General features: G+C 40.6%; 1 protein-coding gene across 8 annotated transcripts in view; it reads right to left on the bottom strand.

The window, feature by feature from the left end:
* Positions 1–17,357, bottom strand: part of PICALM (phosphatidylinositol binding clathrin assembly protein) — a 76,284-nt gene that overhangs the window by 2,854 nt on the left and 56,073 nt on the right. For 2 of the 8 annotated variants that reach the window (XM_069878183.1, XM_069878206.1), the window contains exons 14-22: positions 16,389–16,472; positions 15,980–16,060; positions 13,032–13,139; positions 12,009–12,140; positions 11,889–11,919; positions 10,746–10,845; positions 8,823–8,846; positions 6,600–6,659; positions 4,423–4,527 (exon numbers count right to left, since the gene is read on the bottom strand). In XM_069878183.1, the coding sequence (XP_069734284.1) occupies positions 4,423–4,527; positions 6,600–6,659; positions 8,823–8,846; positions 10,746–10,845; positions 11,889–11,919; positions 12,009–12,140; positions 13,032–13,139; positions 15,980–16,060; positions 16,389–16,472 (725 nt within the window). The remainder of the gene's footprint in view (positions 1–4,422; positions 4,528–6,599; positions 6,660–8,822; positions 8,847–10,745; positions 10,846–11,888; positions 11,920–12,008; positions 12,141–13,031; positions 13,140–15,979; positions 16,061–16,388; positions 16,473–17,357) is intronic. The other 6 variants (XM_069878215.1, XM_069878224.1, XM_069878190.1 and 3 more) reach the window with 5 other exon arrangements.

Here is a 17,357-nt window from a genome sequence, read left to right as displayed (position 1 = left end):
CTGTGGAAAAGCACTCGCCCTTTACTGCCAAAACTAAGTACTGGCAGGAAGAGCCGAGGCTGCAGCTCTGGCCAGAGCACAGCAGCTTTCCAGGTGCCTTTTCCAGAAGGATTAGCTCTCAGAACCTTTTCTTCTCAAAATAGGATGTGTAAAAAAATGAAGCTGGAGAGCAGACAACAGATAACTGTCAATTTGGGGCCCAGGAGGAGAACCAGGGATATATTCTAGGGGCAGAAAAATGTATTAGATGATAGTTTGTCAGCTGCTGCCATTTTAGGTAAGACCTGATGACTGAGATCTTATTATCTATACTAACAAACCCCACACCCTATAGCCATGTATTTAAAGTACCACACTACAAACACAGCCATACAAAGCACATAACTTACAGGTCATAAGGGCACTCCAGCTGCTGCTGCTGGAAAAGCAGATAATCTGCAGGCTGTAATTGCATCTGCTATTTGCTGAATATTTTTTTTTAGCCCTTTTCCTTCTTGGTTAGTGCCTTCCCAGTTATAAACAGCGCTTTAGTGCATTCTGTTTGCCCTCCTCCATCACAGAGCTTGCACGCCTTTGCAGTTACAACTAAACAGTCAGCTCTCTCCATTTCAGATTCCATCCCTTTAACAGTTTACTCCTAACTGAGTCACCGATACCTGCACTTCATACCCACTGCAAAAAACATTGTAGGAAGACAATACTGTGCCTGCCAACCTGCACATGACAAGGAACTTGCCTATGGGAACTGCTTGGAGAAGTGCCCAGAGGGTAAACCATTGCAAATTTAGATTTCTCAACATTGGTGTCTATCTTGGAAACCATGTAGGGAGGAGGAATTCTTTCAGGATCAATACTCTGTCTGGCTTCACATCTTCACCTCCCTCCCAAAACCCCACTCCCAGTGGGACACTTGGACCCAGTCCCCATAAACAGATATGGAAAAGCCATGAGACAGAATGGGAAGTGGTCGAGAAGCAGTTTCAGGGTGTCAGAAGTTCCCTTTCCTTTCCTTTAGAAACCTGTATCTCACATTTCCCCTCCCCCCGACAACACACACACACATACTCTCCAGGATTTGAGCCAGACTAATGATCCAGTCCAGCAAAGTCACACCTGCTGTGTTTGGGTTTCAGGAGACTTCATGGTCAAGTGTCTTGAAGTCACATATTAACTTTTAAATTGAGTTGGCAAATCTCCAACTGACACCAAGTTCAAGGCAATGTCCCAGTTTGAAAGCAGTGTGGAAGACTGGTAAGTTTAGAGCTCTGTCATTTGTGCAATGTCAACACCTAACCAGAAACAGAGGTGGAATTTCAAGAAGCCCAAAAAGGGAAAGAACTTGACAGTGTTACTTCCTAGATGCCACAGCCAAGTTCAGACAACATACAGTACCTTACAGTACATGCATATTTTAATGAGATTCCTCTAATTATTAAAAAGAATGCCTAAAAAAAACATGTGGAAAGTACAAGTCGACAGTTTCCTACATTGCACCTATCCAGAAAACCGCTTAAAAACATATCTGAAACTTAGAACCTGCCTTAGCAGATTTTAAAGGAGCAGCATTTAAAACAGCAGCCTTGGCCATGGGTTTTCCCAGCACATTTCAAACTGTGGATTCAGTCTCCTTACTGCTCAGTGCCTGTGCGACTCGACACACGACACACTGTACTGGGTCAGACACAGGCTTCGTCTCGCCTCCAGCCACAGTTGTCACTATGCACTGCTTCCAACAAAGACAGAAACTCCCCAGAGTCACAGTAACGCAGAATCGTGGAATCACAGAATCACTTGGTTGGAAAAGACCTTTGAGATCCCAGAGGCCAGCTGCACCTGTCCACTACTAAACCACATCCCTGGACATATATACCCCCAACCCTAAAATACCTCAACAAAACCAACTCACTCATTTGTACATTTACCTATTCTCCATCATCACCAGGTGATTGCTCCCATTACCTTCTCTGTACAGTTCAGTGACATTAACCGCTGCAGTGTTACAGTTCACACAGATGCTGGCAGAGAGCAAAACTGGCCAGACTTCACTGGAACAGGCTGCTCAGGGAGGTTGTTGAGTCACCATCCCTGGAGGTATTTAAAAGACAGGTAGATGAGGTGCTCAGGGACACGGTTTAGTGGCAGATAGGAATAGTTGGACTCTGATCCAAGAGGTCTTTTCCAACCTGGTGCTTCTATGACCAACAGAGTATTCCATTCCATATACATCATGTCCTGTATAACACTGAGGGATCACAAGGACCTCACTCTCTTCTTAAATGGCCAATGTCCAGAGAGGACCTCGTCTGTTTGTTCACCCCTGATCTCAGATCCATGTGGTCCTGAATCCAGACTCAGACCCTTCCTCTCATGTCTACTCTGCAGCATTTGTGGTGATGTATAGTCAGAAGCGTGTGGTGGAGGTGCAATTTCATATACTGGTATTTATTATTGTTGTTATTATTATTTCATTAAACCTGTAGTTTTACTTTTCAACCCACAGGTCTTTTTCCTCTCATTTCCCTTTCCCTGGAGGGGAGAGAGGGGAGCCCAACTGCTCGGTTTTAGCTGCCAAAATTCAGATGGAGATAAACTGTGACAGCCTGCTATTTTATCCTGATGAAAACTTACTTTCTTTCTCAAGTGGGAAGCATTGACCCCAAGCAAGATAAGTGATTTCAAAGAAAAAAAAGGAACACGGTGTCTTTTAAAACACTGCACTTGCATTTTCAAAGAAGGGACCGTTCTAGTCTCATTCTCAATGGCTTCAAATGATTCTGCTCTTAAAAACCCAAACTGCCCTTTCTTTTGAAAGCAACAATTAGAAACAGTTGCATATGTGTACACAGAACGCTTGAAAGAGAAGCAAACCAGGTATGGCCAGAGGTAGGAAAATAATATTTATCAAGACAAATCCTTAAGAATATGAAGTGGGGAACATCAGTTTAAGTTACAAAGCAACTGGACAACACTGGGATGCCTACGTTACCAGTCCGCATATAAAGCGGAAGGGGTTCCAACACACCACAACTTGGCAATATAGTTTTCCAGCAAAAACTTTGTACCCATCATCATGCTTTTAAGTACTTTCAAGTTTCTTTACTGTAGACAGGAACTAGGATCTATCAGCAGACTGGGAAGAAAGCAATATCATCTGATGCTTTAAAAATGGAAATACTAAAACAAATTTACTGCTTCGCAGTGATGACACAATTGACAAACTCTGTACTAGAATAACGGTGTTCAGAGTGACACGCGCAGGGTGTGGGCAGTTTGACCTGAGTGCCTTTCAAACAACCAGCAGTTATTCTTTCAGATTTGTTTACTTACCCCAAGAACACATTTTTATTTATTTTCTTATTTCTATTTCCGGCTCAACACCAGCACAAACTAAACTGAAACAGACAAATGGGTGCTCAGAAGAGCCTCAAGACCAAGTATACAGTGAATATACTGTAATAATACTCCAATTCCCCCCCCATGCCTATACGGTAGCTAATGTCAGCTCTGTCCGATACAAAAAACCAGCTCTTGTGTGCAGCCTTCATTTGATTTCAGCTGCTTTCACAGAATCAGAATGGTTTGGGTTGGAAGGGACCTTGAAGATAATCCAGTTCCAACCCCCCTGCCAAGGGTAGGGACACCTCCCACTAGCTGCTCAAGGCCCCTTCCAACATTTCCAGGGTGGGGGCATCCACAACTTCCCTGGGCTTTATTCACGTCAGGCTTCTGAGAACTCAACACCTGCAAGCAACGCACACCGTCCGAGAGAAAAATCTTCCTGGGCACACAGCAAATGCTGATTCACAGGGTGTGTTTTCTATCAAACCAATTCTCACAGGAGCCAAGCATGTCAGATAAGCAAAATAAACAGCTTGACACACCTCACTTGTGACTAATTGCTCTTTCTCCTGCAATGACAGCCAGCTGGGATTCAATCTAGACCCAGCCCTGCAATGTCAAATGAAGTAGAAAGGCTAACTTCACTATTCAGACCTACTGACTTGCTTTTAACAGAATTCAGCAGACAGGCCGATCTTCTGGTTTTCTTTAAAGGGACATTTCAAAATTGCAGTTTCAGAGACTGAAGAAAACCACTCTTATAAAGGATATTTTAACTTGTTCTCTACTTAAGAAGTGCCATAAAAATTTTCCCCCCTTGAAACAGTAATAAACCACAGTGAAAGACACCAAATCCCTTGTCTCACATGACAGTCAATGCGCAAAGCAGCACTTGGAAGTCCAAGATAAAGTCAATTGAGAACTGCTACCAACCTGGATATAAGAAGTGAGGACGCCATCCTTACACGAACTACCAGGCTCAGGCAACACATTTGCCCAACACAAGGAAACATTTACACACTTTTAACAAATACAACCCAACCGCGATTTGTTCCCAGCACCAATTATTTTGTATATACACACCTGTGCTCCCGGTACAGGGCCAAAAGGGTTTGGTGGTCTCATGACTGGCTGACTGTATATTAAGGTTGGCTGTGTCATTACCGGTATGCCTCCCATCTGTGATGGCTAAAAAAATCCAGACAACATCAAGTCACAAACAGCATCGACACTTGGCAAGTATTTATGGAAAGAAAACCGGTAAATTTTGGTCAAACATGCAATCATATAAGCTTTTTCTATAATATTCTGCAAATAATGGTTACCAGAAAAAACCATCTTTTTAAAGAATACTCTCAATAACAACTAAGCCCATTTAATGTCTCACTGCAGAGACCTGAAACACTACAATACTTGTTTAAGCTCATGCTCCCCAAACAAAGGTCTGACAGCATTTCCCTGTCTGCCTTGGAAAGCTCAGGAAGTGTTTTGCAGACATCAATGCAGAACTGATAGAGCTCAAAAAAGTGAAAACCAGAGAGCTCTATGTCCAATTAACATTAAGTCATTAGGTAATGAAAGTCTGAAGCGTTACTGACACACTGGCTGAGCCAGAATTAGAGTTTAACATACACTTAGAAGTCAGGTTTTGTTTATTTAACGTAAACGCCCATCTCTGGTGCTGCTTTTGGCACTTCCCCTAGGCGTGGGTTGACACTCTGCAGCAGTCCTACTGAAGCAATCCCCATTCCAAGCAGCTTTTCCTTGACTAATCCTGGTACTCCTCCTATCGCTCCAACCAGCTATTTGGGCAATCACACAGGGAACCCATTCAAGAAACTGACCCTGATGAAAACACCCTACAAAAACGTAAGTTAAAAATAACTGCTGGCACGACCGAGACACAGGAACCAGTAGTCAGAGATGCCAAAGCACTCATGAACTGCCTGTCCCAATACGCCCTCACCAAGGAAAAAGCTTGCTCCTACACTGCCACTGAGAAACGTCCTAACTCAGAACTGTAGTAGTACCTAACAGTGGTTGTAAAACGGGTCACCATTTCTGAGATTCCCAGATATAAATGTCCTGAGGAAAGTCTGAATGAGCCAGGACAGTTTTGGAGATGTAATAAAGCCTACTGGTCCTCCTAGAATGGCCCTTTCCCCCACCTCCTCATACACAACACATTTTTGAACAAGGAACAGCAACTCAGGATAACAGAGCTATGGCTCCTATTAATTCCAGTTTCCATTTCACATTGGCATTTAAGCCCCATGATGAAAGGTGCTTTACAACACATGAAGATTACCTTCTGTACACTAAATGCTACCTTCTCCAGCTGCTCAATCAAGATAACTAAGAAAATGCTTTCAGCACCATCAGCGTAAAGCCATGTAGCTCAAGTCTGAATCAATGCTAACAGTAGCTTAACCACTACCACCTTGCACAGAACACACTACATGAGTCCACAGATGGGTAATGGGAAACTCAAAAGACCTTCAAGAACACAGCTGGCCACTTTTGCAGCCCACTTACTGAGAATATACAAATTATAAACCATTAATCTGATTACATGATGAAACATTTACCTTATTTTTGCTATACTAATCTGTGAGCCATTTAACAGAACAAAAGTTCCCTCCCACAGCAAAGCTGTGCTACACCAGAACCACACTCATCAAGAAGGGTTAATGCATGTTGTTGTAGAAATATTTTAAATTTGAGGTAAGAACAAAAGTTTGAACTTCTCACAGCAAGAAGCAGCGAGGTGTGGTTTACATCAAAAGTCTTCCTGTACAGGCCTGTAACCAAGAGACCTGATCCTCAGCTGACGCTGCAGCACATGGCAGTGTCAAACGTGTGGTTTGGTAGCAGTGATCAGTACAGACATCTTTTGCTGAGGTGGGGAGCAAGAATTTAAGGAAGGTTTTGCTTCACTGATCAAACGTTCTTAACATAGCCAGCTACACTCACAGGATACACTTATTTCTACACCAATAAAGCTGACCAAGGATAGGCACTGTATTAATGTTAAGAAGCTTATGAAAAAACTAACTGAGGTATGAAAGGGCAGACAATTTCAGGCAAAACCCACTGAAGTAGTTCGGAAAAACAGGATTTATTGGTTTGGTGAAGAATAAACCAATAGGAGTTGGAAGTCAGTCTTCAGTAAAATAGTTTAGAAAAACGACTGCTACCAAACTACAAGCAATGAAATGATACATAGCATCAGACTTTTGAGTTGCAGGAGTTCCACTCACCATCCCATAGCCCATCATTCCTGTTGGCGTTGTGGCAGGATACGCCATTACCGGTGGTGCCTGGTGTGAAAAACAGTGGTGAACTGAGAGGAGAAGAGATCAGCTGCACAGGGATAAGACAATGCTTTCTAAGGGTCAGCTGCAGCACTGAGCTTATTATGAATACAGCAAAGAATAAACAGGATTTGCAGCCTTGTGTTAAGCATATCCAAATTATTTCAGATGGAATGCAACACCTAGGCTATAGTTTCTAGGCTATTTAGACAAACCTATCATGATATATTTGCTTTTAACCTGTTTGGATTCTGGCTGACTGAACTAAACTGCAAGCTTCCATACTCTCAGCGTCCTGTTCACAGAATGCAGCATGAGACAGAAGTGCGAGAGAGAAAATTCAGGAAATAGAAGCACTTTTTTTCATCCCATTAAGTATATACTTATATTTCAATAACAGAAGTACTAGTGGACAAGGAGTCTTAAGAAAGAATTTTAAAGGATGAAAGACCAAATTAATGTTGCTTCTGTCCACATTACAGGAACTCTCTTCTCTTTAGCCAGGATGTAAGTGCCATGGGGATTGTCCTACCATGCTTCAATATAAACTCAGCTCTGAGCATCCAACTTGTTTCCTCTCACTCACTCACTCTGTACAGTGAATTTGAAGAGGTTGAAAGTCCTCTTACTACTCTGCAGATACATTAATATTACCCTTAACCTAAGCTAACTTTTATGAAGTCACACTAAGATTGCTGTCAACAGACAAAACTGGGGGTGAAGCTACTGATAAAGACATTCCTGCTGGGAATGTAGCCAACTACACTCACAGGATACACTTGTTTCTACATCAGTAAAGCTCACCAAGAATAGACACTCTTGATTTTTAAAAGTTTATGGGAAAAGCCTAATTGATGTAAGAAAGGGCAGTTGTTTTGTAAACAACTTGGCAAAAAAAAAAAAAGACTAAAAAAGAGCTGATAACTTTTAGGAAAAAAACATATTAAAGACAGTTCTTCATATCCTTACCGTATTCTTTGTTCTACTGTTTCATTCTCTGCTTTCTAAATTAGTATTAATTCTTACAAGCACAAAAAATGGGGTTTTTTTCAGTCTATACATAGGTGCTTAAAAACATTCAGGTAACTTGCTGTTACCTTACCTCTTGGTTAGTCTAATTCTGCTGTTGCTGTGGGGATTACTATTCATGACAAGACAAAGACCACACACATTTCTTGCTACACAAAGATTACTGATATAGATAAGAGGGAAGTGACAGAATATTAATAATACTGGAGTAGTTAGAGCAGAGAAATTGTAACATCAAGAACAGGACATCAGCAAAGCCACTTCTGAATTCAGTTCTACGCTATCAGCTACCTTTCCATAGACAGCAGCCAGTGCCACTGGAATTTCAATTGCCATAGGAACAGATTTCCTCCATCTGAAATTACCTAGACTGCCCACTATCCACATACTTCAAACAGCTGGCAAAGCTACCCCGAGTATCACATTTTTGTCCTTTTGTTTGTGTATGCCTTCCACGCCTACACCCACGCACAAACATGCTGACTGCATCTGAGTGCTCAAGTATGGACCTACCGTCCTTTACTTAGAGGTACCCTGCAATAAAAACAGAATATAGGGAAAGACCAATATCACTGTTGACACAAAGAAAAAAAAACCCTTTGAAATGAAAGATTGCATTCCTCAGACAGCAAGCATGGGTTATTGCTTGCCCTTTGTAAGCTGTCAGCATGGATTTTTGTTTTTTTATATGAGCATGACATATTGGTCTCTCCCCACTAGAAAGATAAAATGAAAATTAAAAGAAAATCAAGATCTACTGTAAATGTGGATAAAGTGCCAAGTGTAACAGAAGGCCAAGGTTTCATGCAGTTATTCAAACACAAACATCTTTATCTTCATTCAAAAGTCACCAAGTGCATTGAAGGCAGCACAGACACACGCCCCAGCTCTCCGGCAGCAAATGGTACAGTTTGAAGCAAGGAAAAATAATCTCGGTATTTCCCATGCCATCAATCGAGTGAATAGCCTGCAGATCACCTATGGAGTTTGTGTATGCTAGGAAAAGCTCAATTTTCGGCACACCAAAGATTTTAAAATGAGAGATGTGTAAATAGCAAGGAGGTTATGAGATTCTGCAACAGCAGCAGTTAATATCGCATGCCAGTCGATTGCAAAAAGGCTGTGGGTTGTTTCACTTACGTATTGTGGAAAATGCATGCCATTCTGTATTTCCCAGGGAGAACAATTACATAATGCAATAACACTGGATTAGAAGCAAATACTTACACAAGGGAATATACACAGATAGCATTTTTAGTTCACAAATACACTGACTGTTTACCCCAACACATTCTTGTAAGTCAATCCATTTATTGAGACAACATACACCTGTGATACTGCCATCGTTATCGGGTTTGTAATTGTTTTGCACGGTCCATTTATTTGGCATATGCCTTTTTTCCAAAGACAAGAAAGTCTTATTTTCAAAAGCATATTTATTTAGCAAGCAGCAGCAACTCCACAATAAATAGACCAGCAGAGGAAGACAGTATTTTTTTCCCCTAGATTATTTCTGTTTGAAGACTTATGTTAATAAAACAGTTTCACAGGAAGAGAAGTGTCTCAACACCATCTCTAAATAACAAAAGCTGTTGATGTACTGACTTCTCACAAGAAGATGTATACACAAGACATTTGTTATTAAACAGTTTTCAAGCACAAAAGTAAACACCAAACCACCAGTTAAAGCAGTAGTTATTCTCTCTCCAGTATCTACACCTCTCACCCAGTAAGGTCCACAAACATTTGTCCCTACACAAGTGTAGTAAGGCAGTAAGAGACTCCCAGCAAGGAAGAGGTGGTGGATCCTGGGAGACAAGCACTGTCTTTCCAAATGACAGAGTCACAGAACAGTTTATGTTGGAAGGGACCTTAAAGATCATCCAGTTCCAATCCCCTCTGCCATGGGCAGGGACACATCCCACTAGACCAGGCTGCTCAAGGCCCCATCGAACCTGGCCTTGAACACTTCAAGGGAGGGGGTGCCCACAACTTCCCCAGGTAACCAGCCCTTCTCTCCAGCTCTCATTGTTAAGAATTTCTTCCAAATGTCTAATCTAAATCTCCCCTCTTTCAGCTTAAAACTGTTACCCCTTGCCCTATCCCTGCACTCCCTGATAAAAAGCCCCTCCCCAGCTTCCCTGTGCACTCCCTTCAGGTACTGGAAGGCTACTATAAGGTCTCCCCGGAGCCTTCTCTTCTCCAGGCTGAACAACCCCTACTTTCTCAGTGAATCCACACCCTTGTATTATTAAAGCGTGGATTCAGCCTCACCCACTCAGAGTCAGATGCAATAAATCCTCAGGGGCCGTTTGTTACCTGTTCTGTCCTTGTACAGTTCTCCAGGTCACTGGTGAAAGGGCAAGTAGGATTCACATGCAAAAATGTTCCATTAACATTGTGAAAACTACTCATATGGACTCTGAGCCTCTTTTGGATTTGGCTTGTAATTAAGAATGCTCTCTCCACTTGTTACACAATAATCCTTGCCAAGTCTACCTGCTACAATAGACACTATGCAGGCGATTGCCAAAATCAACATGCATTAAAAACTGCACACATTGGGGCAGAAAGCAGTGGTTATGTATGTTAAGAAAGCTATGGCCCACAACACTGCATAGACATGCCTACAGTTATCAAGAGAATTTCTCTCTCAGCCTGTTCTTGCCTCCACAGCCGGCTGGGTTGTAATGTGTGTGTACCTGACCTATCGGTGCACCTGAAGAACACTTTCCACATTTCTGCTTTTCTAGTCTGAGAGGTAGCACACTATCCCCTCCTCACAGAATTCAGTTTTACATCAGTGGAGTGAAACACGAAGGCTGCTACCTTGCCATGAGAGAGGGTAGTTAAACACTACTCAAGTTTATGCTGAACATGCAGCTGTCACATCACAAACTATTTACTAGAACCACACAGCTTAGAAAAACAAGTCCAAGCAGTATACATCTCAAACTGAGCACTTCTTTCGTATTCTACTACCCTTTTACTGTAACTTTCAGATTTCTAATAAAATATCTAAGTTGCTGGAAACACACTATTTAAATATTAGTATTTGCTTACCAACGTTGGAGCGTTCCAGGCAGTTGTAGGTGCAATCTTGGGTTGCCAGTTGGAACCACCTGTTAGCTTCTTTTCACCTGGCTGAGTCCAGTTTACATCACTTCAAATAAATTTTTTAAAAAATTGTTAGAAAACATTGAAGCTCCCTCAGGTAAACACTGTTTCCTCTTGGAAATGCAGCTTCTTTTGTTAGTGAAGAAACTCTTTTAGGAAAGGAGTTGATAAAAGGTCTCACGACAGCTTGTTTAGGCCAGGAAAAGTAAAGTGAAGTGTTGAACATGAGCCACCTCAGCTTTACCTAATCTCGACTTCAAGCTCCCCAGTATATGTAAGTCAGCCTAGCTGACTTGCCTTGGGCCAAGATAGTTTAGTTAGGAGCAACTGCAGTCTACATTTCAGAATGACTTCAGAGCTGGCACAGATGGTGCCCAATAAGCCTGAAATTTGCTAATCACATTCAACTTCGCTGCTAGCATAGAGGTTCACTACTCTAGAATATGCTCTGCTGTAAAATTCACTTGTCCAAAGGTCAACCACAAGTTGGAGGCTGTAGTTTCAGTCTTCTATACAGCTTTGCACAGACTCAGATCACAGAAGCACTTATCAGCTGTGCTAAGATTACCTAGAACTACAAAGAAACACTTCCTAAATATATACAAAGCCTGAAAGGAATCAGAGACAGGAGGACATCTTCACAGAATTATAGAACGGCTAGATCAGAAGGAACCATGAAGGTCATCTAGTCCTACCCTCCCTTGCAGTGGGTAGGGACATCTTTAACTGATCAGGTTGCTCATAGCCCTGTCCTGTCCCAGCCTGACCTTGAATGTTTTTAGGGATGGGGCTCCTACCACATCTCTGGGCAACCTGTACCAGTGTTTCACCATCCTCAGCATAAATTTTTTCCTAATACCTAGTCCAACGTCTTGCCTACTGTTATCACTGTCACTACCACTTGGCTTAACAGCCACCTTCCAACAGCTCTCAACAATTTATTACAACTTGAAGGGGAAACAAAGTGCAATCCCAAACTTGCTCTCAAGGTTAACATCATGCTGTTATGCTCAGATTTGAACCTGTACTTTCATAAGGTTTTATTACCAAGAACATCAAAATGCTCAACTTTTGATCAAGAATACTCACTTTTTAGTAGTTCCGTTTCCAATGCCCAAATCTGTCACAAAGTAGAAAGAGATACTACTGAAATTCTATCCATTTAAAAGAATTAAATGAGTATTCATATGTTAGTGGTTCAATACTTACTGCCTACAAGATTGGCTAAAGATGAATCCAGATCATCTGACACTAATTTGTTAGGTGGTACTTTGGCAACTGGAAGACTCTGGTTTTGAGAGGCCACTGTTGGTTTTAGGAGACCACCTAGTTCATCAAAGCCTTAGAATGATAAACATGAAATTAGTAATTTGAATCACAGGCCTCCCATGAATGTTGTGACAATTCAATTAAATAGACTGCAAGTTCAACACAGCAGCTACAATACAAAATTTAACTTAGTGATGTTACACTACACAAGAATAAAACTGATTATGCCTCTTGAGAAAGGAGATACTACAGAAAGGAGATTTCTCTTTACTGGTCTAACCTATGTGACATCAATTTTACATGGAATCAATTCTCAATGAGAGCAAAGCAATCAAAACGTAAAACCAAATAATGAATAAATTTCTAAAGCATACTTATATTAATCTTATAAAAATGCCGTTGATTTTAACCAATCACTGGCTTGCCCAGAAACAATCTGATGTTAACAGTCTGACGTCAAATGACCAGAAAGTATTTACTTTCCAGATCCTCAAAAGAACAGAAAGAGTACTATGACTACAATCCAAATTAGCTATGTATAATTTGATAATTTATCATTTTCTGAAATAATCTTAATATTCACAGAGTAACATGTAGGTAGAGAAGCGATAGAAATGTGTTGCAGATAGATAAAATTAAGATAGAACTTTGTCTTCCGTCAACTCTCTAAAATAAAGCCATTATTTCAGTTGACAGCATGTAAAAAACAAAAGCTTCACTGTGTGAAGTTCTAATGGACAAAATATTTAAGTGAAGGAAAACAAAGCAAGCATTTCAGCAGGGTGCATATAGAAGCAGTGTATAAGGAAAAATTATTTGATTAATAAAGAAAAAGTGGATGAAAAATGGTGCTCTTCTCTTCAGCTGAAACATGGTCACAGCAGTATGAGTAAATACAGATTTATACTTCAAGAATAAAAGATGTCAAAGGACACAAGTCATCTATTTTAGAAAGTGTCTTACCACCAGAATCTAGGACAACATTAGAAGTCTTGTTTCCAAACACAGACTCGAAGTCAACATTAAGGCCAGCTGATGGCTGTGGTTGAGCAACAGGTGATGGAGTGAACCCTGCGGGGAAAAAAGAAAGAAGTTGAATGTTTTTATACAGCACTTCCCATGAATCCACCTTCTTTACGCAAGGCAAACCAAATAAATATGTAGACTATTTAAGTATCACAGAAAGACTAGGAATACCTCAAAGGTCCAGATTACACCCTAACATCGAGAACCATGTAAGAGAGAGAGCTGGAAGCAGTTTATTTGAAGTTACTTATCCAAAGGAAGTTTTTGTCTGAAAAATAGGACAGACAGCCCAAAAATGACACTCCATCTCCCCCCCAGTTGCTATATCTGTGGACTAACTATTCACATCTTCCTTATTCTTTTGCCATATACTTACAATACAATTACTGAGAAAATAATCATTGCGCTTCTCCAGGACAAGAAGCTGGCTAGGGACAGAAACTGTTTCAAGATTACCTGCCTGAAGATTATTCCCATCATGTTTCATATTAGTTGAGCAGTTCTCCTAGATGCAACTGGAGCAAGATCCTAACCACCCCAAGGTGCCCGACTAGTAATGACTTCAGTTAGATACTCTCAATACTAATAATTTTTAGAGCATTCACTTAGTTATTTTCGGACACACATTTTGCATGCAACCATGTTTTGCAGGCAAGTTTCTAGTCATTATGGCAAGATATGGGGAGTTAAAGCCAAGTTTCAACTCCTATTCCTGTCTGAACTTAGTCCCTTTGTCATCTCCAGTCTATCTGTAAAGCAGCATTCCCCAAATACATAGTTTTATTCAATACCGTGAAAGTTTACTGCAGCACAAAGCACTGCGTGGTGTTTGACAGTATTAAGTTGCTAGTTCAGTCATGTGGAAGCAAAAACCAATCTGCTTCTGAAGTTGTACTTTCTAATAACATATGTATCATCATGCACACCAGTGTGCACGTACATCATTTGAATATTCAGGCAATTAGAGAAGTAATTATTACTCTACACAAAAAGCACCAAAAAATGCAATGTCACCTTGAAAAGCAGCTCTTCTAACAGAAATTGTGACATCATGGAGAAATAAAAGAAAAGGATCACAAATACTTCAGCAGGAAAACATCGCAGTGAGTGGAAATAACTGATCAAGAATATTACTTGGATTTCATTTCACTTGCTGTGACAGCACCCTAATTCAATCTTACTGTTTTCCTGAAATAAGTCACACTTCACCTAAAAAAAGTTAACAAATATAGAATGGTATCCTCGAACGTCAACTCCTCAGAAGTTTGGATTACCTGTTCCTTCCTATTTGTCTTACAGGAACATGCAAGTCATAATCCTAAACCATCTATCTCTAAGGATTTAAACGTACTTTTCACTGAAAACAAACCAAAGGAAACTGCATACAGCAAAACATGGGAAGCGGCAATGTAGGAAAAGGTAGGGAGTAAGTTAGCAACAAACCAAAATGAGTATCTTTATGGCAAGTATACCATCAAGTCATAACAAGCCATTTCAGAGACTCTCAACTATGGATAGGAAATCCTTTGATGGGATGTCCTGCAACTCTTAAAACTGTGCCAGTACCAATAGAAAACATGACTTAAAATGGCTCATATTTTTTCATTAGAAAATGGCTTTGACTGAAACAGAGTTTCCTGCTCTTACATTTTAGGAAGTGTCAAGCATTACGGAGCTAACGAGATGAGAGGAGCCAGAAGACAAAAAAAAAAATGCATAAGCCACCTTTGAGTCAGCCTTCGAAAAACATCAAATTCTACTCTCTAATCCTAGCCAATCCTAATCCTCGACCACCAGCTCAAGGCATTTTGTCTAACATGGATGTTATCAAAGGTGCAAAGGTCAGTATTTTTAATGGAGTTCCTTCCAGAGAAAAAACCAACAAGACTTGACAGAAACTAATCATCCTGCTTTTTGGATATGAAACTAAGCGAGCAGAGTCATAGGTAGTATTTAACCTTTCATTAAACGATTAGCTAATTTCTGTCCAAAGACACTAAATCAAAATGTGATTTTTAGGTGCATTAGTTCTTAAGTGTTCCACGAGCCATTTACTGAAAGTATTCTTAAACCTCTCACAGCAACAATGTTAACTCTCCCTGTTCAACCAGGTTTAGACAGATTATCATTTGTCACCGTCTACAGTTCCTCTGGCAATTGTCAGGATGGTACTTCAGAACCACCATGAGTACTAGGTCACTACACAGACATTACACAGCCGCAAAAAGGATTAGCCAGTAATTTAATCATAAAATGGTTTGGGTTGGAAGGGATCTTAAAGATCATCCAGTTCCAACCCCCCTGCCACAGGCAGGGGGACCTCCCACCAGATCAGGTTGCTCAAAGGCCCCATCCAGCCTGGCCTTGAACACCTCCAGGGGGTGGGACCTCTATGACTTCTCTGGGCAACCTGTTCCAGTGCCTCACCACCCACACAGAAGAAAAAATTCTTCTTAATGCAGCTGATTTCTCTCTCATGTTCTGTTGCAAAGCTTTGTACTAGTTTAGTGCACTGTTTAAGAGTAATATAAAATAAATGCCACAGGCAACAAGAACATCCCAATCGTGTTTATCTTAAAAGCAATGAAGTAGAGTAAGTGAAGATGAGACATGCAAGTCTTGCATATGGTATGTAGCAACACGTAAACTACAAGAGATCCTGAAATGGGGAGATACTCATTTCATGTTTAGACCAAATAAACTTCAGTTTAGCACAAACTGAAAATATATACTATATCTGTGACAGCACACCTAGTACAAGCACAGGAATAAAAGGTGGAGCCACTATAATAATGCACTTCTGTAGCCAATAACACACCTACTGGTTCTAGGCACACAACACATTCAAATCTGTTTCTGTGGTGAGGCTTTATCCCATTACCTACCTCCAAATAGACCAGCTACAGAAGAAGGCTCATTGCGGAAATGAGAAGCGTTAGGGTAAGCTTGAGGACCACAAAAAGAATCTGATAAGGCATATCACACAAGAGAGAGAGCCAGGGAAGGAGAAGAAGGAGAGTTACAGAAAGAGAACCAAGATATACAGTTTATCTGCTATTAAAAACTTTAATGTCAGGTCAGTCTATAAACCCACGCTCTTAACATAGAACTAATGGAATGAAGTCAATACATGGACATACAGTAAGAAACAAGTTTACATCATCTATAACACAAAAAGGGAAAACACTGTTTCAAATTTACAGCTATATAAGGATATATTTTTTCCAAGCAAATGCCATCTTTTACACCCTTGGAAGAAGCGAGTGTAAAAGCTTTAAGGCATTTTTCTTATACCTGAAGCATAAGGATACAGCCCAATAGTGGCTTCATATTTGGTTGCCACAAAAGGATTTAGTTCAGTAAATGGATTGTAATGATCTAAAGAACCAGAAAGAGTAATTTTAAATCCACATTCACATTATTGTAGCACTGTGTTTGTGCTACAGCCAGAACTGCATTTACATTTCACACGCCAGCCTGTCAGTTCACACTTTGCTTCTAGATACATCTTTAGAGAATGGCAGGGAATTCAATGTATCAATGCCGTCCACCTCCAGTAACTTTCAGAGCTGTCCTATAGCAAATATGACACAAACCAGTGACTGCCACAAACGCCCACCATGCTCCTTGTTCAAAGCCTCATGCTTCTTGTATGACTGCAGAACAAATTATACAAAGGAAACTGATCTGATTGAAAAGCAACCCTACTAAAAAAAGCTGTATTTCAAACGATTATTCTACACTCATAGGAACCATACACATTTTACTGGAAGCATGGGAAAGCAATTAGAAGCACAGGCCAGATTACTATGCAGTTGTACCAGCTTAAAGTATTTGTACACTACTGCCTCAGCCAACTAATCCTGCCTGGGAACTGTGGAGAGAAGTTCACAGCAAGAGTTCTTGTGCTTGATCTTGCTTGCTTTGCTTTGTTTAGTGGAGAAGAGAAAGTTAGGAAACTAGTTAGCTAAGGTGACAAAGCGTAGGTAGTATGAATATCTCTGAAGAGATCCCTTTGTTTTATCTCTGATAAAAACTATCAGAGATATCAATGATCTCTCCATTATAAAAGTCTGGATTTTACTGTGATCAATTCTAGTGGGTTTCAACCTGCAAAAGAAAGTCCTGTTAGTGCAGCACAATTGCCTTTAAACTTAGCTTTGCTTAAGAACAGAACTGACAAAATTCACTGACTTAGTCAATGAAAGCTTAATTCTCCACGTTGAAAAGGTATCAGATTACTATGCAACTGCACCAACAGAA

This window comes from Phaenicophaeus curvirostris, chromosome 1 (assembly GCF_032191515.1).
Source record: "Phaenicophaeus curvirostris isolate KB17595 chromosome 1, BPBGC_Pcur_1.0, whole genome shotgun sequence".
Lineage (NCBI taxonomy): Eukaryota > Metazoa > Chordata > Aves > Cuculiformes > Cuculidae > Phaenicophaeus > Phaenicophaeus curvirostris.
The sequence above is the reverse complement of the archived record's forward strand: the minus strand, read 5'-3'. Positions and strand labels throughout refer to the sequence as shown.